Raw genomic sequence first — 26,157 nt, forward strand, 5'->3', positions numbered from 1 at the left:
CAGTGGCGGGAGGTATGTGATGGTGAGTGGTAAGCTGCAGGGGGAGCGGGTGGTGTTGGTGAATGTTTATACCCCAAACTGGGACGATGCGGGGTTTATGCGGCGCATGTTGGGCCGCAATCCGGACCTGGAGGTGGGGGCTTGATCATGGGGGGGGGGGGGACTTTAACACGGTCCTGGATCCCCCATTGGATCGATCCAAGTCCCGGACGGGTAGGAGGCCAGCAGCGGCTAAGATGTTGAGGAGGTTTATGGATCAGATGGGAGGGGTGGACCCCTGGAGGTTTGCCAGGCCAAGGGCCAGGGAGTACTCGTTTTTCTCCCACGTGCATGAGGCCTATTCTAGGATTGATTTCTTTGTCCTGAGCAGGGGGCTGGTTTCGAGGGTGGAGGATGTTGAATACTCTGCCATTGCCATTTCGGATCATGCCCCGCACTGGGTGGACCTCGGACTGGGGGAGGAGAGGGACCAGCGTCCGCTCTGGTGCTTGGAGGTGGGGCTACTGGCAGACGAGGAGGTGGCCGGGAAGGTTCGGGGGTGTATTAAGAGGTACCTTGAGGCCAATGATAATGGGGAGGTCTGGGAGGCATTGATGGTGGTGATTAGAGGGGAGTTGATTTCCATCCGAACCCATAGGGTGAGGGGGGAGCAGAGGGAGAGGGAGAGATTGATAGGGGAGATGGTGAGGGTGGATAGGAGATATGCGGAGGCTCCGGAGGAGGGATTGCTGGGGGAGCGGCGTAGCCTTCAGGCCAGGTTCGATCTATTGACTACCAGAAAGGCGGAAGCTCAGTGAGGAAAGCACAGGGGGCGGTGTACGAATATGGGGAGAAGACGAGCAGGATGCTGGCACACCAGCTCCGAAAGCGAGACGCGGCCAGGGAGATTGGGGGAGAGACGGATAGAGCTGGGAAGGTAGTGCGGAGGGGGGTAGACGTTAATGGGGTCTTTAGGGACTTTTATGGGGAACTGTACCGGTCTGAACCCCCGGTGGGGGGGGGGGGGGGGGGGGGAGGGAGAATGGGGCGCTTCTTGGACAAGCTGCGATTTCCGAGGGTGGAGATGGGGCGGGTGGAGGGACTGGGGGCGCCGATTGAGCTGGTTAAAGTGATAGGGAGCATGCAATCGGGGAAGGCACCGGGGCTGGATGGGTTTCCGGCCGAATTTTATAAAATGTATGCGGACCTGTTGGGCCCTGTTGGTCCGGACCTTTAACGAGGCGGGGGGGGGGGGGGGGGGGGCTTTGCCCCCAACTATGTCATGGGCACTGGTTTCCTTGATCCTTAAGCGGGACAAGGACCCTCTGCAGTGTGGGTCATATAGGCCGATTTCGCTGCTAAATGTAGACGCCAAGCTGCTGGCAAAGATTTTAGACACAAAAATAGAGGATTGTGTGCCGGGGGTTATTCACGAGGACGAGACGGGGTTTGTGAAGGGAAGGCAGTTGAATACCAACATACGAAGGCTCCTCAACGTCATTATGATGCCGGCTGTGGCAGGGGAGGCAGAGATAGTGGTGGCATTAGATGCGGAGAAGGCCTTCGATAGGGTTGAGTGGGAGTATTTGTGGGAGGTGTTGGAAAGGTTTGGGTTTGGGGAGAGGTTTGTCCGTTGGGTGAGGTTGCTTTATGAGGCCCCGATGGCGAGTGTAGCCACGAATAGGAGGAGGTTGGAGTAATTTCGGCTGTACCGGGGACGAGACAGAGGTGTCCCCTGTCCCCCTTGCTCTTTCCGTTGGCAATTGAGCCCCTGGCCATGGTGTTGAAGGAGTCAGGGAACTGGAGAGGCTTGGTGCGGGGTGGGGAGGAGCATCGAGTGTCGCTTTATGCGGACGACCTGTTGCTGTATGTGGCGGACCCGGTGGTGAGGATTCTCACCGAATTTGGGGGCTTCTCTGGGTATAAGCTCAACCTGGGCAAGAGCGAGTTGTTCGTGGTGCACCCCGGGGGTCAGGAGGAGGGGATTGGTAGGCTCCCACTGAAGCAGCCAGGGAAGAGCTTCAGGTACCTAGGAGTCCAGGTGGCTGGGAGCTGGGGGGCTCTGCACAAGCTCAACCTCACAAGGTTGGTGGAGCAGGAGTTCAAAAGGTGGGATATGTTACCGCTGTCACTGGCAGGGAGGGTGCAGTCCGTCAAGATGACGGTGCTCGCGAGGTTTTTGTTCCTGTTCCAGTGCCTTCCAACCCTTATCCCGAAGGTCTTTTTTAGGAGAGTTAACAGGAGTATTACGGGATTTGAGTGGGCGCATGGGACTCAGAGGGTGAGAAGGGTGCTCTTGGAACAGGGCAGGGATAGGGGGGTGCTGGCGCTGCCCAACCTCTGTGGGTACTATTGGGCTGCCAACGCGGCGATGGTGCCTAAGTGGGTAATGGACGAGGAAGGGGCAGCATGGAAGAGGATGGAGATGGCGTCTTGTGTGGGCACGAGCCTGGAGGCGCTGGTAACGGCGCCGTTACCGCTCCCTCCAAAAATATATACCACGAGCCCAGTGGTGGCAGCTACCCTCAAAATCTGGGGGCAATGGAGATGGCATAGGGGAGAGGTGAGGGGCTCGATGGAGGCCCCGATACGGGGGAACCATCGGTTTGTTCCAGGGAGCATTGATGGCGGATTTCTGGGCTGGCACAGGGTAGGTGTTAGGAGGTTGAGGGACCTGTTTGTGGATGGGAGGTTCGCGAGCTTGGGGGAGTTAGAGGGGAAGTTTGGGCTCCCCCCCGGGGAACATGTTTAGGTACATGCAGGTTAGGGCGTTTGCCAGGCGGCAGGTGGAGGGGTTCCCCTTGCTGTCCCCACGTGGGGTACGGGACAGGGTGCTCTCAGGGGTGTGGGTTGGAGGAGGGAGGATTTCGGACATATACCGGGTAATGCAGGAGGTAGACGAGGCCTTGGTGGAGGAGCTGAAGGGTAAATGGGAAGAGGAGCTGGGTGAGGAGATCGAGGAGGGGACGTGGGAGGATGCCCTGAGAGAGTGAATTCCTCCTCTTCGTGTGCGAGGCTTAGCCTCATACAGTTCAAGGTGCTGCATAGGGCCCACATGACTGGGACGAGGATGCGTAGGTTTTTCGGGGGCGAAGACAGGTTGTGCTAGGTGCTCGGGGAGCCCAGCGAACCACGCCCATATGTTTTGGGCGTGCCCAGCGCTGGGGGAGTTTTGGAAGTGGGTAGCAAGGACGGTGTCGAGGGTGGTGGGATCCAGGGTCAAGCAAGGCTGGGGACTCGCAATTTTTGGGTTTGCAGTGGAGCCGGGAGTGCAGGACGCGAAAGAGGCCGGTGTCCTGACCTTTGCTCCCTCGTAGCCCGGCGAAGGATTCTTCTTCAGTGGAAGGATGCGAGGCCCCCAAGTGTGGAGGCCTGGATCAATGATATGGCGGGGTTTATCAAATTGGATAAGGTGAAATTTGCCCTGAGGGGATCAGTACAGGGGTTCTTTAGGCGGTGGCAGCATTTCCTGGACTTCCTGGCGGAACGGTAGGGAAATAGCCGGCGGCAGCAGCAACGTGGGGGGGGTTGAGTGGGAGGGAGAAGTGTGTACATGGGTTTGTTGGATGTGGCGGGTGTTATCTCTTTCCTTTCTGTTTGTTTTTTTGTTTTCGAGTTAGTAGTTGTTTTTGTAGGGGGGTGGGTGTTGTTCCTTGGTTTTTTACAATGGTTATACTGTTAATATTGTTTTGTTGTTTATATTTTGTGAAAATCTTAATAAAATTATTTTTTTTTTTTTAAAGTTTAAAGATTTGTGTTTGGAACTTAGCATGCCACTTTTTAAACTTAGTACGGAATTCAATTGAATTAAATCATCTTTTCTCCAGAAGATCACTAATAAAACTTTGAGATCACTAATATAACATGCTCATTGCATCCAAGGTGGATTATTCCTAGTTGGTGCCACCAAACGTTGTTCCAGAGAAAGCAGCTACAAATTCACCTTCCAGACCACGTGAGAATTTAATTCCCCCATTACGGAGTTGGGAAGTGGGACGTAAATAGAGCAGAAAGCCCACCATCTTTGCAACTCCCACCACCTCTCCCCAAACCACCCCAGTAAATCAAGAACAGGAAAGGCTAAGGGTGGCCTTCCTGCCACAAGGCCAAATGAGGACATTAAGTGGCCAAATATGGGCCATTTAAAGATAAGCACCTCATCGTCCACTGTGGTATTCTACCAATAGCTGGGGTGTGAGGGAGGGGGGGGGGGGGGCTGTCAGGTATACCATAGTGGCCTCCCTGCAAGCTGAAGCCCTCCTGATCAAGTACCCTCTGCCCTGTGGTGGGCCCCCGTGGTGGCAAAAGCTAGATCTGCTAAAGAGTCCCCCTTTCTGTACTCCACAATGTCGTCCTCCCCTCTCCAGGCTCTGCCTAACTAGCCCTGACAAACCCACATCAATCACCTTTCTTCCAGGGCCTCCTTCACGGCTGTTACTCTAGGACCCGCTGAAGTCACAGCAGTGCCAACCACAACTGATGGCACTGCTCAGACTGAAGAGCTGCCAGCCCTCTAATCGGCAAGCAGCTCTCTGAGGCCGACTCTGCACTTTTAAAGGCACAGGAACCCCCATGGCAAGCAGTTAACCGCCTGGTTAATATTTAACCACACAGAGGCTCCTGGAAATGGCAGCACCGGGATAGTCACCAACTTTCCAGCCAGCTGATGACTGCTGCAGCCATCAAGTTCAGCCTTACCGTTGCCAATTTAATTTGTCCATTCTTTATGAAGATTAAAGTCCTCCTCTTATCCCTGATTATTACTTTGGCTTTGTTACAGCTCCAATTATTTATTGCATAATGCTCGGTCCAACAATATAATTGCTGCTACAGACTAACAGTCAATCTGCACTTTTCAGTTGATCTCTGTTATTCCTAAACTCAACCGTGCTATTTCTATTTCCTGATCTTCTGCGTCAAAATCCTCTCTCACTAATTTCCTTGTGTGGTGAGAAGGGAGGTAGTAAAAGAGCAGCTTCCATGTTCAACAAATCAAACCCCCTTCCCAAATTCCACCTCCACAATTATGCTGCCCCCACCACAAAACACATCTTCCTTTAACCTCCCTTTTCAGCACTCTGAAAGGGTCATTCTCTCTGCAACGCTCTGATCTACTCCCTAGTCATCCTAAAGCCCCCTCCCTTTTCTACAGCACCTCTTCTACACGTGTAGTCAATGTAATGCTTGCTCTTTTACTTCCTCCCTTCTTTCTATCCAAGGCACCAAAGACTCCAAGTGAAACAGTGATTAACTGGAACATAGAACAGTACAGCACAGAACAGGCCCTTCGGCCCTCGATGTTGTGCCGAGCAATGATCACCCTACTCAAACCCACGTATCCACCCTATACCCGTAACCCAACAATCCCCCCCTTAACCTTACTTTTTTAGGACACTACGGGCAATTTAGCATGGCCAATCCACCTAACCCGCACATCTTTGGACTGTGGGAGGAAACCGGAGCACCCGGAGGAAACCCACGCACACACGGGGAGGACGTGCAGACTCCACACAGACAGTGACCCAGCCGGGAATCGAACCTGGGACCCTGGAGCTGTGAAGCATTTATGCTAACCACCATGCTACCCTTATCTTTCAACATGGTCTCCTCTACATTGGGGAGATGCAACGCAGACTGGATGACTGCTTTTTGCAACACCCTCATTGAGTTCGCAAGTGCGACCCTGAGCGTCCTGCAGCTCGTCGTTTCATTCTCTACTTTCCTCTTACTTTGGCCCGTATATCCTGCAAGTATGCCAATGAAGCTCAACCCATGCTCAAGGAACAGCATCTTATCTTTTGACTCAGTATTCTCAGGCTACTGGATTTAACATTGACTTCAATAATATCGATCAGAAGCTCGGTTTCCATTTTTTGTTTTTTTCTGTATTCTTTATTCATTTACTTTGCATGCGAATGGTTGCTCACCAGCCGTTTACACCTCATCTGAACATTTTGTTTCTTATCCATTGCCAGTCCCTGCATTATTTGTATCATGAAACTTTTTACTCCTTAACCTCTCATACCCTCCATCCCATCTTCTCTTTTGTTCTTCTTTTCCACCTACCCCTTTCATTTGTTCAAAACCTATTCCATTTCTATTTTTCTTCAGTTCTGATCAAGGGTCATTGACCTGAAGTTAATTATGTTCCTTTTTACAATTGCTGCCCAACCTGCTGAGCATTTCCAGCATTTTCTACACAAATGCAAGTTTAGTTTTCAAGACTAATGCTGGTTTAGCACAGTGGGCTAAATAGCTGTCTTGTAACGCAGAACAAGGCAGCAGCGCGGGTACGGCCTCCACGAACAGGTCCCGGAATGTGGCGACTAGGGGCTTTTCACAGTAACTTCATTGAAGCCTACTTGGGACAATAAGCGATTATTATTATTAATTTTTATTGGCATTGCCCAGTGAAAATGATGCTTGGTAAGCAGTTATGGTTAGATTGAATCCACCTACTTGCCAGAGCTTCACTGTCCAGGTTTGCTCTGCATGTTCGAATTTCTTGTCTGATCATACAACTGAGAAAAGCCATTTGGATGAAAGAGTAGATGACTGCCAGCATTCTTAGAACTCATCAGCAAAAGTGAGCTCACCTTTGAGAGGAAATTGAAAAGAAACCAAATCGGAAAGGCTATTTCGATTTTACTTGTACTGCCTAGTACTAGTTTTCGTACCGTTTTGAATTAACTCTTTGTGGAAGTTTTGAAAGAGCTCGAGGTGAATTTAACATGGTTGCTTCCTTGTTCTTCCCACTAAACAGGAATGTTTTTAGTTTGTTTGTTTCCAACCCAGCTAACTTCTCACGTTCTGGATCATCTGCTATAACTTCAGCCAATGGCACAGATACTGGTTTCACACACTTGGTCAAACTGTTATAATCTGTAATAAAAGAATGGAAAATGAGATTACCAAATTCCTATAAAATTATCAAAATGGGTTGAATAAAGTTTATTTTTCAGCATTTTTTACATTAAACTAAGGGGTAAGCAATGGGACATTGTTTGACACTTGGGAATTAAATACAAGCCACATTGTTCAAGTGGTCCTTCTTCATATCTTTTCATATCATCCACCATTCTGTTCACCAATTATTTTTAAAAACCAGCTAATTAATACAAGAAATCAGATAACCACCAGTTATGCTGGCTAATCTTATGGCTTTTCATAAGCTTTAACTGAGAAGGACTGCTAGAATATCGGACAGAGGCAAAAGTTTGCACCTTTATTAAAAATACACTTTGTGCAGAAATAGGCTTCCCAAAGTTCCAAATTGAACCCAGCTACTTCAAGATGCCCTTCCAGCCTCAGTTAAGGCACTGGTGGTAGAACTAATACTAATCTTGTATATTAACATTAGAAATACAAGGGCTGCTACTGAAACAACTTGGTAAAATCCAGCTATTTAACTGATAAAGGTGTGAGTCTATTGTTAGGAGGATACACTATTCGGTCAAGAATTTTCTGATCAAGATCAACAAAATTATTTTGGACTTTGTTTGGGCGGGTCAGTCCCCACGGGTGGAAAGAGTGATGCTCGAGAGGCATTGGGGGGGGGGGGGGGGGGGGGGGGGGGGGGGGGGGGGGCGCTTAGGAAGTAGGTAGTTGGGACGGGAGCGGCTTGGGAGCGGATGGAGGCAGTCTCATGCAGGGGCACAAGCTTGGGGCGCTGATAACGGCACTGTTGCCGTTCTTGCCAGCAAGATATTCTACCAGTCCCGTGGTGGTGGCGGCCCTGAGGTCAGTGGAGGAGGTACATTGGTACAGTGGGTGCATCGGTTTGGTCCCCAATATGTGACAACCATCGGTTTGCTTCTGGGAGCCTAGATGGGGGATTTCGGTTATGGCAAAGGGCGGGAATTGAGAAGATGGGGGACCTGTTTCTGGAAGGGAGCTTCCCCAGCTTGAGGGCACTGGAGGAGAAGTTCGAGTTGGCGGCAGGAAATGATTTTAGATATCTTCATGTGCGGGACTTTCTGCGCAGGCAGGTATCATCCTTCCCACTCCTGTCACTAAGAGGGATTCAGGATAGGGTAGTGACTAGGGGATGGGTGGGGGAGGGGAGCGTCTCGGATATCTACAAAGAATTAATGGGGGCGGAGGAGACACATATAGAAGAGCTGAAGCGTAAGTGGGAGGAGGAACTGGGGGTGAGATGGAAGACAGCCGATGGGCGGAGGTGCTGAGCAGGATCAACGCGACCGCTACATGCGCAAGGCTCAGCTTGATCCAATTTAAGGTGGTGCACCGGATGCACATGACAGCGGCCTGGATGAGTAGACTTTTTGGTGTGGAAGACAAGTGTGTCAGGTGTGCGGGTGGACCAGCGAACCATGTCCACATGTTCTGGGCATGCCCAAAAATTAGGGGATATTGGCAGGGGTTCGTGGGTGTCATGTCCAGGGTATTGAAGACAAGGGTGGAAATGAGTCCAGGGATAGCGATCTTTGGGGTGTTGGAAGACCCGGGTGTTCAGGAGGAGAGAGAGGCCGATGTTCTGGCCTTTTCCTCCTTGGTAGCCCGGCGATGGATATTACTGGCTTGGAGGGAGTCTAGGCCTCCGAAGTCAGTGGCCTGGTTAACCGACATGGCGAGCTTTCTCGGCCTGGAAAAGATCAAGTTCGCCTTGAGAGGGTCGGTGTCAGGGTTCGCACGGAGGTGGCAACAATTCATTGACTTCTTTGTGGAGAATTAATCGTCCGGGGGTAGGGTTAGGGTATTATAGAGTAGGGGTTTAAATAGGCGGGCCTTGGAGGGACGGATGTCGGCGGTTGTTTTTTGATTACTGTTCTTTGTGCTCTATTATTTCCCGTTCCCGTACCAGCCTCCCCGGACAGGCGCCGGAATGTGGCGACTAGGGGCTTTTCACAGTAACTTCATTGAAGCCTACTCGTGACAATATGCGATTTTCATTTCATTTTTGTACTGTGGTTGTTTGTTATGCCAAAAATACCTCATTAAAAATTGTTTGTTAAAAATAATTTTCTGATCAAGTCCTTTGAAGGTGTTCTGCTGCTACACTTAAGGGCTATAAAGCCAGCTGAAGCTCCTCCATGAACAATACTATTGGAACGAGTTCCTTGCAATTTTCCAAAAAGGAAGAACAGAAATGGATACAGGAAAAAGGACTGGAAAAGGAGATTGGAGTCAACTGTCCCAGTTGAAGAGCTAGCACTGTAACTGCTGTACTGCAATTTATATTGACTACATATCTATATGAAAGGATGATAACTTGTTATACTTGGGACTTTCCTTTGGTCACGGCCTTAGCATAGCTGTGAAAGACAGATTTAATGACTTCTGATAGCGGAGAGGTGCTAAGCAGTTGCTGGAAAGGTGGCACTCCTCTTTAAAAACTCCAAATTAAGTATCTTTAGCCCAAAAATGGATCGCCAAGCCAAAGAAACCCCCCACCCTCTCCCGAATATCACCACATCCCGAAACAGCCGCCCCGAACAGGCGCCGGAATGTGGTGACTAGGGGCTTTTCACAGTAACTTAATTGAAGACTACTCGTGACAATAAGCAATTTTAATTTCATTTCATTTCATACCCGAAGATTTGTCCGCGAAACAGCAAAAGGGCTGGAGAGACAATAAAGGCAGCAAGAGCCAGGAAAGAAAGAATGAGACGGTGGATGCGAGGAGCGAGGCAGAGCAAGATATGGCAGAGCGAAAGGAACCGCCGACACAAATGTCAACTTACCCGCCAAGACAGAAAAGGGTACTGCCTGGCTCTCCCAAACCTCCAATTCTACCAATGGTACGGGGGTGGATCAAGGAGCCAAAGGCAGGAGACTTCCGGTTGCGGCTATGCGGAGCTACGCTGCACGTTCGGCAGCTCCCGCTACTTAAGGACTTTTGGGCCGATTTGAGGGCCCCAAATGGCGCTGTTTCGACGAATCCCGGTGGGGGAAGGTGTCTAAAGGAGCATTCCCCATAATTTATGGTGCTCACCCGGAGTGGGGCAAAGGAAAAAGCTGCAGCAGCTCCCCAAGAAAAGCGGGGGAAGAAGGACAAAATGGCGGCCGGCGGAACACTTGAGGACTGGTGGAAGTGGGCGCAGGAGCAGCAGGCCTCTCTTCTGCGCTGTTTTGCGGAGCTGAAGGCTGAGCTGCTGGACTCCCTGAATGCGACTACCAACAAGCTGCTTGGGACCTAGGCGGCCCAGGAGGCGTCCATTCGGGAGTTGCAGCAGCAGGCCGCTGAGAGGGAGGAGGAGGCCGTGGTCCTCGTGGGGAAAGTGGAGTTGCACGAGGCACTTCACAAAAAGTGGCAAGACCGCTTGGAGGAGCTGGACGTTCGCACGAGGCGAAAGAATTTGAGGATCCTGGGCCTGGCGGAGGGGCTGGAGGGGTCGGATCTCCCGGCGTATGTGACCACGATGTTGAGCTCGTTGATGGGGGCGGGGTCCTTCCATTTCTCCCTGGAGCTTGAGGGAGCTCACAGAGTGCTGGCCAGGAGGCCTAAGGCAAATGAGCCCCGAGGGCAGTGCTGGTGCGGTTCCATCGATTCAGCGACCGGGAGTGTGTGCTGAGCTGGGCCAGGAAAGAGAGGAGCAGCAAGTGGGAGAATTCGGTAGTGAGAATCTACCAGGACTGGCGTGCGGAGGTGGCTAAGCGGCGGGCCGGGTTCAACCGGACGAAGGCGGTGCTGCATGCCAAGCAGGTCAGATTTGGAATGCTGCAGCCTGCGCGCCTGTGGGTGACATACAAGGACCGGCACCACTAATTAGAGTCCCCGGAGGAGGCGTGGGCCTTTGTACAGGCGGAAAAGCTGGACTCGAACTAGGGTCTGGGGACACACTATGGCCGTTGCTGTTTTCGCTGTTGCTGTTCTTCAACTTTGACATGTGTGTTTTATATGCTGGTTTTCTTTTTCCTCTGTTTCCGGGTGGGTCTGTCTGTTGGGTATGGATGTGGGGAATGTTGGGGGTTTGTATTTTATATGTTCTCTTCTGTACGGGGCTGGGGGTTGGGGTGAAACTGGATTTTGGGGAGCTGCGTCAGAAGGGTGGGGTGTGGCAGTGTGAAAGCGCGGGCTTTCCAATGGTTTCCCGCGCTGCGGGGCAGGGAGGACGGAGCTGGCGGTGGGGGCGTGGCCTCTACTGGTTTTCTTTCCCGCGCTGAAGCGGTGCCAAGGAGGTGTGGCAAGAGGGGGATGACCCCATGCTGGGAGGGGATGGGTTTTGGCGGGAGCTGCCGGGGTCAGCAGAAGTCAGCTGACTCACGGAAGTACCATGGAGGGTGCGTCGCGGCTAGGAGGGGTCCTAGCCGGGGGGTGGGGGGGATACTGGGTTGCTGCTGGAATGGCCAGGAAGGAGCTGGTGTGGACCGGGAGGGTAGAGGAGAGGCGTTATCGCCATGGGGAACGGGTCTGGCGGGGCGAGCTGGCCTGGGGCGAGCAGTCGATAAGCTATGGCTAGCCGGCGGAGGAGGGGGGGCAGGTTGCCCTCTGATCCGGCTGATTACCTGGAACGTGAGGGGGCTGAATGGGCCGGTTAAGAGAACCAGGGTATTTTCTCATCTGAAGGGGTTGAAGGCGGACATGACTATGCTCCAGGAGACCCACTTGAAGGTGGCGGACCAGGTTCGTCTTAGGAAGGGGTGGGTGGGGCAGGTTTATCACTCAGGATTGGACGCGAAGAACCGGGGGGGTGGCGATTCTGGTGGGGAAGAGGGTGGCGTTCGAGGCGGCTGAGGTGGTGTCGGACAAGGTGGGCAGATATATTATGGTGAAGGGTAGGCTGCAGGGAGAGACAGTGGTGCTGGTTAATGTATATGCCCCGAATTGGGATGATGCTGGCTTCATGAGGCGCTTGTTGGGCCGCATTCCGGAACTGGAGGCAGGGGGCCTGATCATGGGCGGAGACTTTAACACAGTGCTGGATCCCCCACTGGACCGGTCCAGTTCAAGGACGGGTAGGAGACCAGCGGCGGCCAAAGTACTGAGGGGATTCATGGACCAGATGGGAGGGGTGGATCCCTGGAGGTTTGGGAGACCGAGAGCACGGGAGTATTCCTCTTTCTCCCATGTCCATAAGGTTTATTCCCGAATAGATTTTTTCGTCCTGAGCAGGGGATTGATCCCGAGGGTGCAGGATGCCGAGTACTCGGCCATAGCGATTTCGGACCATGCTCCGCACTGGGTTGATCTGGAGATGGGGGAGGCGCGGCACCAGCGCCCGCTCTGGTGCCTGGATGTGGGGATGCTGGCTGATGAGGTGTGTAGGAGAGTCCGGAGAAGTATTGAGGGGTATCTTGATACCAATGAAACGGGGGAGGTCCGGGTGGGGATGGTCTGGGAGGCTCTGAAAGCAGTGATCCGGGGGGGAGCTGATCTCCATCCGGGCCCATAGGGAAAGGAGGGAGAGGAAGGAGAGGGAGAGACTGGTGGGGGAGCTCCTGGATGTGGACAGGAGATACGCGGAGGCACCGGAGGAGGGGTTGCTGGGGGAATGGCGCAGTTTGCAGGCCAAATTTGACTTGTTGACCACCAGAAAGGCGGAGACACAGTGGAGGAGGGCGCAGGGCGCGGTATATGAGTATGGGGAGAAGGCGAGCAGGATGTTGGTGCATCAGCTCCATAGGCGAGATGCGGCTAAGGAAATTGGTGGAGTGACGGATGGGGGTGGGAATGTAGTGCAGAAGGGGACAGAAGTAAATGGGGTCTTTAGGGACTTCTACGAGGAACTGTACCGGTCGGAACCTCCGATGGGGAGAGGGGGGATGGAGAGCTTCATGAACAGGCTATGTTTCCCAAGGGTTCAAGAGGAGCTGGTAGAGGTGCTGGGGGCGCCGATAGAGTTGGAGGAGCTAGTCAGGGGGATTGGACAAATGCAGTCAGGTAAGGCCCCGGGGCCAGACGGGTTCCCGGTGGAATTTTATAAAAAGTATGCTGATATGGTGGGCCCCCTGTTGGTGCGAGCCTTCAATGAGGCATGGGAGGGGGGGGGCTTTGCCCCCGACGATGTCGCAGGCACTGATCTCTCTGATCCTAAAGCGGGATAAGGACCCCTTGCAGTGTGGATCATACAGGCCTATCTCACTCCTCAATGTTGACGCCAAGTTGCTGGCGAAGATCCTGGCCACCAGGAAACAGGACTGTGTGCCAGGGGTGATACACGAAGATCAGACAGGATTTGTCAAGGGACGGCAGCTCAACACGAATGTGCGGAGACTGCTAAATGTTATCATGATGCCGGCAGTGGAGGGGGAGGCGGAGATAGTGGTGGCGCCGGATGCGGAGAAAGCGTTTGATAAGAGTTGAGTGGGGGTACCTGTGGGAGGTGCTGGAGCGGTTTGGATTTGGGGAGGAATTCATCAAATGGGTGAGGCTGCTCTACGCGGCTCCGATGGAGAGTGTAGTTACAAATGGAAGGAGATCGGAGTACTTTAGGCTCTACCGTGGGACCAGGCAGGGGTGCCCCCTGTCCCCCTTGCACTGGGAATTGAACCTTGGGCTATGGCGTTGAGGGAGTCAAGGAGATGGAGGGGTCTGGTGCGGGGTGGGGTGGAACATCGGGTATCGCTGTATGCGGACGACCTGCTGTTGTATGTGGCGGACCCAGAAGGGGGAATGTCGGGGGTGATGGAGCTGTTAGCGGAATTTGGGGGCTTCTCGGGCTATAAGTTAAATTTAGGCAAGAGCGAGGTATTTGTAGTAGACCCGGGAGATCAGGAGGAGGGAATTGGGAGGCTCCCGTTTAAGAGGGCAGTGAAGAGTTTCAGATACCTGGGGGTCCAGGTGGCCAGGAGTTGGGGGACTCTCCATAAGCTTAATTTTACCAGGCTGGTGGAGCAGATGGAGGAGGAATTTAAAAGGTGGGACATGGTGCCGCTATCGTTGGCGGGTAGAGTGCAGTCCGTCAAAATGACGGTTCTCCCGAGGTTCTTGTTCCTCTTCCAGTGTTTGCCCATCTTTATCCCTAGGGCCTTTTTTAGAAGGGTGACCAGCAGCATCATGTGCTTTGTTTGGGCGCATGGGACCCCGAGGGTGAAGAGGGTCTTCTTGGAGCAGGGTAGAGATGGGGGGGGGGCTGGCATTACCCAATCTCTCGGGGTACTACTGGGCGGCCAATGTGTCGATGGTGCGCAAGTGGGTGATGGAGGGGGAGGGGACAGCATGGAAACGGATGGAGAGGGCGTCCTGTGGAGATACAAGCCTGGGGGCCCTGGTAACGGCACCGTGGCCGCTCCCTCCTACGAGGTATACCACGAGTCCGGTGGTGGCGGCTACCCTCAAGATTTGGGGGCAGTGGAGGCGACATAGGGGAGAAGTGGGGGGCTCGATGGAGGCTCCGTTAGGGGGGGGGGGGGAACCATAGGTTCGTCCCGGGGAACATTGATGGGGGATTTCAGGGTTGGCACAGAGCGGGTATCAGACAACTGAGATACCTGTTTATCGATGGGAGGTTTGCGAGCCTGGGGAGAAATTTGGGCACCCCGGGAAATATGTTCAGGTATCTGCAGGTAAAGGCATTTGCTAGACGGCAGGTGGAGGGATTCCCTTCGCTTCCCGCGAGGGGGGTGAGTGACAGGGTGCTTTCGGGGGTCTGGGTCGGAGAGGGGAAGATATCTGATATCTACAAGGTTATGCAGGAGGTGGAGGAGGCGTCAGTAGAGGAGCTGAAAACTAAGTGGGAGGGGGAACTGGGGGAACAGATCGAAGACGGGACATGGGCTGATGCCCTGGAGAGGGTTAATTCTTCCTCCTCGTGTGCGCGGCTTCGCCTCATCCAATTCAAGGTGCTGCACTGGGCCCACATGACTGGGACGAGGATGAGTAGGTTCTTTGGGGGTGAAGACAGGTGTGTCAGGTGCTTGGGGAGTCCAGCGAACCATGCCCATATGTTCTGGGCATGCCCGGCACTGGAGGAGTTCTGGAAGGGGGTGGCGAGGACGGTAGTGCTGGGATCCAGGGTCAAGCCAGGATGGGGACTCGCGATTTTTGGGGTTGGGGTGGAGCCGGGACTGCAGGCGGCGAAAGAGGCCGGTGTGCTGGCCTTTGCGTCCCTAGTAGCCCGGCGAAGGATTTTGCTACAATGGAAGGATGCGAGGCCCCCCCCAGCGTAGAGACCTGGATCAATGACATGGCGGGTTTTATTAAGCTAGAGAAGGTCAAATTCGCCCCGAGAGGATCGGTACAAGGGTTCTTTAGGCGGTGGCAACCTTTCCTCGACTTTCTGGCTCAACGATAGGGTACTGGGACAGTAGCAGCAGCAGCAACCCAGGGAGGGGGGGGGGGGGGGGGGGGGGGAACACACGATGACTAGGTTTGTTTATTTAATATTAATTTATTTTTAAGTTCTCTTGTTGGGGTTGGGGGGGGGGGATGTGATACATGCGTTGATACGGTCTGGGGGGTGTTACAGTTGTTATGGGTTATTTTGTTGCATTTCATTAGAACATACATAGAACATAGAACGATACAGCACAGTACAGGCCCTTCGGCCCACGATGTTGCACCGACATGGGAAGTCAAAAACTAAAGGCCATCTAACCTACACTATGCCATTATCATCCATATGCCTATCCAATAAACATTTAAATGCCCTCATTGTTGGCGAGTTCACTACTGTTGCAGGTAGGGCATTCCACGGCCTCACCACTCTTTGCGTAAAAAACCTACCTCTGACGTCTGTCCTATATCTATTACCCCTCAATTTAAGGCTATGTCCCCTCATGCTAGCCACCTCCATCCGCGGGAGTAGGCTCTCACTGTCCACCCTATCTAACCCTCTGATCATTTTGTATGCCTCTATTAAGTCACCTCTTAACCTTCTTCTCTCTAACGAAAACAACCTCAAGTCCATCAGCCTTTCCTCATAAGATTTTCCCTCCATACCAGGCAACATCCTGGTAAATCTCCTCTGCACCCGTTCCAAAGCTTTACGTCCTTCCTATAATGAGGCGACCAGAACTGTACGCAATACTCCAAATGCGGCCGTACCAGAGTTTTGTACAGCTGCAACATGACCTCATGCCTCCGGAACTCAATCCCTCTACCAATAAAGGCCAACACACCATAGGCCTTCTTCACAACCCTATCAACCTGGGTGGCAACTTTCAGGGATCTATGTACATGGACACCGAGATCCCTCTGCTCATCCACACTGCTAAGAATTTTACCATTAGCCAAATATTCCGCATTCCTGTTTTTCTTTCCAAAGTGAATCACCTCACACTTCTCTACATTAAACTCCATTTGCCACCTCTCAGCCCAGCTCTACTGCTTATCTATGTCCCTCTGTAACCTGCAACATCCTTCCACACTGTCTGCAACTCCACCGACTTTAGTGTCGTCTGCAAATTTACTCACCCAACCTTCTGTGCCCTCCTCTAGGTCATTTATAAAAATGACAAACAGCAACGGCCCCAGAACAGATCCTTGTGGTACGCCACTCGTAACTGAACTCCATTCTGAACATTTGCCATCAACCACCACCCTCTGTCTTCTTTCAACTAGCCAATTTCTGATCCACAGCTCTAAATCACCCTCAATCCCCAGTCTCCGTATTTTCTGCAATAGACGACCGTGGGGAACCTTATCAAACGCTTTACTGAAATCCATATACACATCAACTGCTCTACCCTCGTCTACCTGTTCAGTCACCTTCTCAAAGAACTTGATAAGGTTTGTGAGGCATGACCTACCCTTCACAAAACCATGCTGACTATCCCTAATCATATTATTCCTATCTAGATGATTATAAATCGTATCTTTTATAATCCTCTCCAAGACTTTACCCACCACAGACGTTAGGCTCACCGGCCTATAGTTACCGGGGTTATCTCTACTCCCCTTCTTGAACAAAGGGACCACATTTGCTATCCTCCAGTCCTCTGGCACTATTCCTGTAGCCAATGATGACCTAAAAATCAAAGCCAAAGGCTCAGCAATCTCTTCCCTGGCTTCCCAGAGAATCCTAGGATAAATCCCATCCGGCCCCGGGGACTTATCTATTTTCACCTTGTCCAGAATTGCCAACACTTCTTCCCTACGCACCTCAATGCCATCTATTCTAATAGCCTGGGTCTCAGCATTCTCCTCCTCAATATTATCTTTTTCTTGAGTGAATGCTGACGAAAAGTATTCATTTAGTATCTCGCTTATCTCCTCAGCCTCCACACACAACTTCCCATCACTGTCCTTGACTGGCCCTACTCTTACCCTAGTCATTCTTTTATTCCTGACATACCTATAGAAAGCTTTTGGGTTTTCCTTGATCCTACCTGCCAAAGACTTCTCATGTCCCCTCCTTGCTCGTCTCAGCTCTCTCTTTAGATCCTTCCTCGCTTCCTTGTAACTATCAAGCGCCCCAACTGAAACTTCACGCCTCATCTTCACATAGGCCTCCTTCTTCCTCTTAACAAGAGATTCCACTTCTTTGGTAAACCACGGTTCCCTCGCTCGACCCCTTCCTCCCTGCCTGACTGGTACGTACTTATCAAGAACATGCAATAGCTGTTCCTTGAACAAGCTCCACATATCCAGTGTGCCCAACCCTTGCAGCCTACTTCTCCAACCTACACATCCTAAGTCATGTCTAATGGCATCATAATTGCCCTTCCCCCAGCTATAACTCTTGCCCTGCGGGGTATACTTATCCCTTTCCATCACTCATGTAAAGGTCACCGAATTGTGGTCACTGTTTCCAAAGTGCTCACCTACCTCCAGATCTAACACCTGGCCTGGTTCATTACCCAAAACCAAATCCAATGTGGCCTCGCCTCTTGTTGGCCTGTCAACATATTGTGTCAGGAAACCCTCCTGCACACATTGTACAAAGAATGACCCATCTAATGTACTCAAACTATATCTTTTCCAGTCAATATTTGGAAAGTTAAAGTCTCCCATAACAGCTACCCTGTTACTTTCGCTCTTTTCCAGAATCATCTTCGCCATCCTTTCCTCTACATCCCTATAACTATTAGGTGGCCTATAGAAAACTCCCAACAGGGTGACCTCTCCTTTCCTGTTTCTAACCTCAGCCCATACTACCTCGGAAGAAGAGCCCCCATCTAGAATCCTTTCCGCCACCGTAATACTGTCCTTGACAAGCAGCGCCACACCTCCCCCTCTTTTGCACCCTTCTCTGAGCTTACTAAAACACCTAAACCCCAGAACCTGCAACAACCATTCCTGTCCCTGCTCTATCCATGTCTCTGAAATGGCCACAACATCGAAGTCCCAGGTACCAACCCATGCTGCCAGTTCCCCTACCTTATTTCGTATACTCCTGGCATTGAAGTAGACACACTTCAAACCACCTACCTGAACACTGGCACCCTCCTGTGAAGTCAAATCTGTGCTCCTGACCTCTATACTCTCAATCTCCCGTATCCCAAAACTACAATCCAGGTTCCCATGCCCCTGCTGAATTAGTGTTTGTTGTTATATTTTATATTTTCTGTAAGAAATTCCAATAAAAATTATATTTTTTTTTAAAAAAGGAGCCAAAGGCAGAATGGGTCAGGATGGAGGAGAGTTCCTGTGCAGAATGACCGTCAGAGCACTGGCCACAGCCATATTCCCATCACCCCCAGCCAAATACTCAAAAGCCCATTGGTAGTGGCCATGCTGGGAACGTGGAACGAACTACGGCACCACTTCGGTCTGACCACAATGTCCAAATTTGCAAAAATCACAGATTCATCCCCGCACCAATGGATGCTTTGTCCAAAAGGTGGAGGCAGGATGAAGGGACACTGATGGTCGGGGACTATACATACATGGCAGAGTAGCGACCCTGGGGGACCTCACGGAAATGCTCCAACTCCCGAAAGGGAACAAGCTAAGCTACAGACAATTCAGAAAATTTATTCAAAAAGAGACAACGACGTTCCACCACAGACCAGGACACTCGCTACTGGACAGACCTCTGATCGTGGGCGAACTAGGGGATTGACATGTACAAACAGACACTAGAAGACGTACTTACACTCCTTGATGAGACACAAAAGAAATGGGAAGAGGGGTTGGGCACGGAGATAGGTGGAGAACTTAGGATGGAAGCACTGTACAGGGCGAACTTCACTTCCTCATGCGCAAGGCTTTTAAAGGAAGTGCACAGGCACACTAACCAGAACACGCATGAGCGGGTTCTTTCTGGAGGCGGAGGTCAAGTGTGAACGGTGCTAGGGAGGCCCAGTCAACCACACCCATATATTCTGGCCTTTCCCCAAGGTTGTCGGGTATTGGGCGATCTTCTTTGAGGCCAAGTCCAAGGTCGAGGGCCGAAGGGCCCGTACTGCGCTGTAGTGTTCTATGTTCTATGTTGCGGGATGAGGGTGGAGCCATGCCCACTAGTGGTGTCTTCGGGGTATTGGAGCAGCCAGAGCTCTTTATGAGGAGAGGAGCATACACCCTAGCCTTTGCCTCCCTGATCGCCCGCCAAAGATTCCTGTCTGGCTGCCGATTAGCAGGGCCACCCAAGCCCGCAGACTGGCAATCCGATCTGCCAGAATATCTCAAACTAAAATAAAATACGCCATCCGGGCTCAAAGGAAGCATTCCACAACTCGTGGAGGCCATTCAGCAGCCTGATCCAAGACCTGTTCATGAGCAGCAGCCAACAGGGGGGAGAAACAAGACAGGCAACAGAAGAAAGAGTGGAAGGGGGGCGGGGATGGGAAGGACATCATGCAAAACACATAGCAAGTGGGAATTAAGAAGGGACAAGCAGTGGAGACACGCACAACCGCAACAGCAATGCCAAGGCGGATGTCAAACACGTCCCCGTCCCCCACATGTTCTAGTGCCAGGAGGCAGCAGGCACATAACCAAAATATTACTATTGCAGTAACTGACCACAGGGGGCACAAAAATAGGGGGCCCCCACACCTGTACACTGTATACATTTGAGGGTATACTTATTCATTTGTTGTATAATTTTGTTTCCCTTTGTTTTCGGTCTGGGTACCCATTTTTTTTATTGAAAATCATCTCTAGTACAGTGTCAGAGCCCTGGAGAAGGCCACAATGCATAAATGTAAAACCAACAAAAGGATTCGTCCCAAAATCCATAATCTGCAGAATTTTCTTTTAATGTTTATGATTCATATGGGAAATTTAACCCATCAAAAACAGTGTTTAGTCATAAAGGATTAAAATAACTTTTGCCGATTTCAGGACTCAAGGTGTTGACAATTCTGGGCTACCAAATGCTGCTCACCACTGTGATTTTAATGTACTGTCCACACCTTTCTCAACATTCACCTACTTCAAACTGACATCTGATTTTAGTGAAGAATAAATCAGTATTTAAGTTGTAAAACTGGGCATTTGCAACAAATTTATTCTTTTAAAAAGTAGTGGAACCAAAAACAAATTACGCAGGGTTCCTTGAATGGAAAAGATGTATATTGAACAGTTTGCATGGAATAAAAACCATGGCCGACAACATGTGGGGAAAATTTGAAAATAACTTTTATGTTATGAATGAAAATGATGCCTCAATTCAATTGAAGATGACAAGGTACATCATATAATGCACCTATATCAGCTTTTAAAGTTACTTACTGGTTGATAGGAATCAACTGGTGTGGAATTCAGTTTGCTTCCATTCTGTTTCAAAGATGTTTGTACCAGTTATTTTTTGTCAGTGTTAAGTACGTAGGAGAAGCAGCAGCAAATGTTTGCATACTCAAAAGAATGCTAGGACCAGATATGGCACCTGCAAGTTGATTCACTGATGGTGCACATGCGGCTTGTGTGTTAACAGTAAACAGTTCACAGTAAAGTCATTTTGATCAGGTTAGCTCCCATACTACATTTGAATCACCTCTAAGCAAGAGATAATCAGCAGTTACATGCTGCTTTAGAATAAATATAAAATCATTACCTGATGACATTGTTTGGTTGACCACCTTTTTGTTTGGAGTTGCAGATTTGGTGCACAAAGTTATTTTTCTACTGCTTGCAACTGCTTTGGACAAATTGGGCGAACTATCAGATTTTGCAGCGTGCTTAAATTTTACTGCACTCTGTTTAGATCCTTTGGATTTTTCCATTCCTTTTGCTTTTTCTCCAACAGTCATTGGTGGCTCTTGCTGGAATACTTCACATTCATCTCGGTTGCCCTCAACTGCGGCATGTTTTGTTCCTGACCTTTGGTTTACAAGTCTTAATTTTGTTTTTTGTTTGGGAGTAAAAGGTAGTTTAGAGGTAGATGAAGGTTCATTTGCTAATTTTTCCTGTAATTCCTCCACATTATTCTTCAAGGGAAGTACAGCAGACTTTTTTCCAGCTTCTTCTGGTTTGGTTGGTTTGTTCACTTTAGAAGTTTCTTTGTATGCCAGCTGTTTAAGAAAGGGCATGGGTTTACTTAGTAAATTATCTTGTTTTTCATCCGTGGCAGCGACTTCTTTTTCTGCTGTTTCCCTATGTTTTCCTTTCTTTATTACTTCCTTTATGTTTGAGACAGATTTATTTTCCTGTATATTTGGCTTCTGGCTCTTTCTTGGTATAATAACCTGTGATTCGAAACTGAAGCTTTCATTTTCCGTCATTTCAAATTCAAAGTCATTATACTTGGGGGCTGAAATGCTCGTTGCAACTTGCGCTGCTGGTGGCAGCACAGAAACAACAGGTCTGTGGAAGAAATTTGGGAAACAGGATTGAATTAGATACTGCAACCTTTGATGTTCATATAAAAACTCAATTTTGATCTAAAGAAAAATCCCGGCTGTTCATTAATTTTGTTTTGAATTAGCATTAATATTCTTTCACATGGCAACAAGGGGCCTTTGGTCAGGACATATTCAGTTTCTGTGCATAATAATAATTCACTGTCATTTATATTTGAATGGAATTGTTAGAAAAATAAATTGTTCGTCTGGTTTTTTAAAGCTCTCCACCTCCCTCTCCTCCAGAAAACCAAACTCTTTGATCAAGGTTTTAAAACTTCGCCAACATCTCATTTAGCCTGGTCATTTTTGTCAGACGAGACTGCTGTGAAGCACCTTGGAATGTTATTCTTTGCAACAGAAAACTGCTGTTGTTGTTATTGTAGTCTCGATTCTCTTAAATGGAGGGTGGCTGCACAGCAGCATTTTATTTTTTTAATAATATTTTTATTAACGTTTGCATTTAAACTGGTCACAGCAGCATTTTAGCAGTTATGCATGCACCTGGTCAATCTCAATACAATATTGAGAGGCAGGGGTTCCCAAACTGGGTTCCGGGGTAAGCAATATTTTAGTGTTATCATAGCAATCGTGCAATAATGACAACTTAATGTGGTTTAATTTTTCAGTATAATAAGAATGTTTCTATGGGGTTCTTTTAGTACTCTTGGAGGTCAAAAGGGTTCTGCGGCAGAAATACTTTGGAAAATCCTATTGCTATCATGGTCTCCCTTGAGAAAATGTAAGACAATTTTGAAATAAAGACAGACTTCAAAATGAATTAGTTTGCATTCAATTGCTAGCTGCCGTTTGAATCAGAGAAGTCAGCTATCCAAAACACATGGATGCATTGGCTCACGCTCTTCCAGAGCATAAAAACAAAGATAGGTTTAAGTTTTTCCAACCCCACCTAACCTTTTGGACACTAAGGGGCAATTTAGCATAGCTATTCCACCTAATCTAAACATCTTTGGACTGTGGAAGGAAACCGGAGCACCCAGAGGAAACCCACGCAGGCACGGGGAGAAAGTGCAAACCCAACACAGACATTCACCCGAGACTGGAATTGATCTGGGACCCTGGAGCTGTGAGGCAGCAGTGCCGCCCATTCAACACAGTCAATGAGTAAAGTCTCTGCAAGTTCTCAAAAATTGAGAGTGAGTGGGAGAAATCCCAGGTTCTCAATTTGGTAAACTATGTTCTCCCGCTCCTGCTCGAGGAGAATTGCTACTAATTTATGTTGTGGTTTCTCTCTCTCCCAGAGGGCAAATGGGGAAGCAATTCAGTATCTCTTGCCATACAAATTTATGCAAGTTCATCCTCTTGCAGGAGGAGGGTTGAGTTCACCCACTGCATCACCTCACACCAAGCCCCCAACTCCTCCTTCCATTTACCCTTGATCCTCATCACTTGCTCCCTCAACAACCCGTATATATCTCCAATCCTGCCCTGTCCCAACTTATTCGGGAGCAGCAGTTGCTCCAACAGCGTGTACTCCGGCAGCTTGGGAAAATCCCTCCACACCTCCCGCGCAAAGTCCCGCACCTGCATATATCTAAACTCACTGCCCCTCGGTATCTCAAATGTCTCCACACTCGTCCAGTCCCGCAAAATTCCTTTCGGACAACGTCCCTAACCCTCTCTAGCCCCACCTCCCTCCATTTCCCATACATCTCCCCCGCTTGAATCTGTGGTTCCCATCCCATGGTGTCAGCACAGACATCCTCTCCAACTCAAAATACTTCCTCAGCTGGTTCCACACCCTGTCTATTGCAACACTGGGCTCCCCTTAAACATCCCCAGAGCTAACAACAGCAGGGTCCTATCCTCCTCCTTCCCCCCCCCCCCCCCCCTTCCTGTCTCTGCAACAGAGCCCTCTTTACCCCCCTTTCTGTCTCTGCAACAGAGCCCTCTTTACTCCCCTTTCTGTCTCTGCAACAGAGCCCTCTTTACCCTCGACACCTTCCCCGCCAATATGAACTCCAAGATCAATGTCTCCGCCCTCCGGAAGAAGGCCTTAGGGAGAAAGATTGGGAGGGTCTGAAAGACAAACAGGAACTTTGGCAGCGCATTTATCTTTACCACCTGCACTTTTCCTGCCAGTGTCAAGTGCAAAGTGTCCCACCACTTGAAATCCCGCTTACCTTCTCCACAAATGCTGTCCACCTGTACATCTCAGCCCACTCTGGCATCATCCGAATCCCCAAATACCTAAACCTCTCTCTAGCTACCTTAAACGGCAATCCCCCCCAAATTAACCTCACACCTCACCACATTCACCGGAAACACCTCGCGCTTCCCAACATTCAACTTATATCCACCCGGAGAAGGCCCCAAACCTCTACAACAGGCCCATGATGCTGACCATACTCTCCAGCGGGTCCATCACAAACAATAACAGGTCCTCCACGTACAATGACACTTGATGCTTCCTGTCCCCCATCATAATCCTTCACCACTCAGCAAACCACCAAAGGGCCATTGCCAAGGGATCAATCGTCAGTGCAAATAACAGCAGGGACGACGGACATCCGTTCCTCGTTGCTGTACAGTCCAAAGACAGGTGAACTCATCTCGTTCGTGGGCACACTTTCCACCAGGACACATACAACAGACACCCAGGCCACAAAGTTCGGCCCAAACCTTTCCAGAATTTCAAACAAGTGCCTCCACTCCACCTGACAAAGGCTTTCTCCGCTTCCATAGAAACAATAACCTCCGGCGACTGCCCCCGTGACGGAGTCATAACAACAATTAACAGCCTCAGATATTGCTGGAGAGCTGCCCTTCCCAAAACCCGTTTGATCCTTAGAAACCAACCCTGGCATACACCCTTCCATCCTCCCCGCCAACAGCTCAGTCAATACTTTCACATCCGTATTCAACAATGAGATGGGCCTGTACAACCCACACTCCAGTGGATCCTTCCCCTTCTTTGGAATCAGTGTAATCGACCCTGTGCCAGTGAAATATTAATAATTTTTATTGTCACAAGTAGGCTTACATTAACACTGCAATGAAGTTACTGTGAAAATCCCCTCGTCGCCACATTCCGGCGCCTGTTCGGGTACACCGAGGGAGAATTCAGAATGTCCAAATTACTTAACAGCACGTCTTTCGGGACTTGTGGAAGGAAACCAGAGCACCTGGAGGAAATCCATGGAGACACAGGGAGAACATGCAAACTCCGCACAGACAGTGACCCAAGCCGGGCTTCGAACCTGGAATCCTGCCGCTGTAAAGCAACAATGCTAACCACTGTGCTATCGTGTCACCCTGGCAACTCTGCCTTCTCCACTGCCTCACTAAACATCCCCAGCAAGTGAGGTGCCAACTCTATCACAAAACCTTTTAAAACTCCACCTGAAAGCCGCCCGGCCCGAGCCTTCCCCGACTGCTTTCTCCGGATTCTGTCAAACACCTCCCTCAGCCCCAGTGGCTCCTCCAATGCCCAACTCTTCTCTTCCTCCGTCTGGGAGCTCCAACACATCCAAAAACCAACCCATATCCCCCTCCTCTCTGCCCAGATTGGCCTCATACAACTTCTCATAGCATCCCCAGAACCGCAGCTAATGGGCCAACATGCGGTTCGTCTTCTCTCCGTACTTATGCTGCACCCCCTACGTCCTCCGCAGCTGCCTACTGCTTTGCCCGACATCAATCTATCAAACTGCCCAGCAACCTCTTCCTCTCTACCAACCGTTATGGGGAGCCCCAAAGCATCTTCCATCCACCTCAGCTATCTCATCCAGCAGGCGGTCGTACTTGTCCCTCCTCCACATATCCCCGTGAGCCCTGACCAAGATAATCCCCCCACGAACCATCGCCTTCAACGCCTCCCAGAACATGGCCACTGACACCTCCCCATTCTGAGTTCAATCTCCACATAATTCCCAATCGTCAGTTTCGCCTTTTCACAAAATGCCTCATCATAGAATCCCTAGTGTTGAAGGGGGCCAATCGGTCCATCGACCCTTCGAACGAGCACTCTACCCATGTACACTTCCCCCATCCACCCCGCCTTATCCCCATAACCTGGGCATTAAGGGGCAATTTAGCATGGCCAATCCACCTAACCTGCACATCTTTGGACTGTGGGAGGAAACCCATGCAGACACAGACAGAACGTACAAACTCCACAGACAGAGGCCAGGATTGAACCCGGGTCCCTGGCGCTGTGAAGCAGCAGTGCTAACCACTATGCCACCGTGCCGTCAAGAGACCCTCTGCACCTGCCCCGAGCTAAGCCTCACCTCCAGCCAACGTGACACATGATCCAAAATCACAATTCCCGCATACTCCGCCTCCACCACCCCCGTCAGCACCGCCCGACTCACCACAAAGAAATCAATTCTCGAAAACACCTTATTCAAGTGCAAGAACACGAAAACTCCTCTCTCCCCCCCTAGTTTCTTGAACCTCCACGGATCAACCATTCCCTTACATCCCATAAGTCCCCCAACTCCTTTGCCATCCTCGACCTTCCCATCGACTTGAGGCTCAACTTGACCACCTTCAGCTCCACTTCACAATTAAAATCTCCGCAAATAA

At 50.3% G+C, this 26,157-nt stretch overlaps 1 protein-coding gene across 2 annotated transcripts in view; it reads right to left on the reverse strand.

The window, feature by feature from the left end:
* Nucleotides 1-26,157, reverse strand: part of LOC119970187 — a 143,989-nt gene that overhangs the window by 69,263 nt on the left and 48,569 nt on the right. For both annotated transcript variants that reach the window (XM_038804407.1, XM_038804404.1), the window contains exons 8-9: nt 20,823-21,571; nt 6,657-6,861 (exon numbers count right to left, since the gene is read on the reverse strand). In XM_038804407.1, the coding sequence (XP_038660335.1) occupies nt 6,657-6,861; nt 20,823-21,571 (954 nt within the window). The remainder of the gene's footprint in view (nt 1-6,656; nt 6,862-20,822; nt 21,572-26,157) is intronic.

Source organism: Scyliorhinus canicula, chromosome 8 (assembly GCF_902713615.1).
Source record: "Scyliorhinus canicula chromosome 8, sScyCan1.1, whole genome shotgun sequence".
In the NCBI taxonomy this organism is placed as follows: Eukaryota; Metazoa; Chordata; class Chondrichthyes; order Carcharhiniformes; family Scyliorhinidae; genus Scyliorhinus; species Scyliorhinus canicula.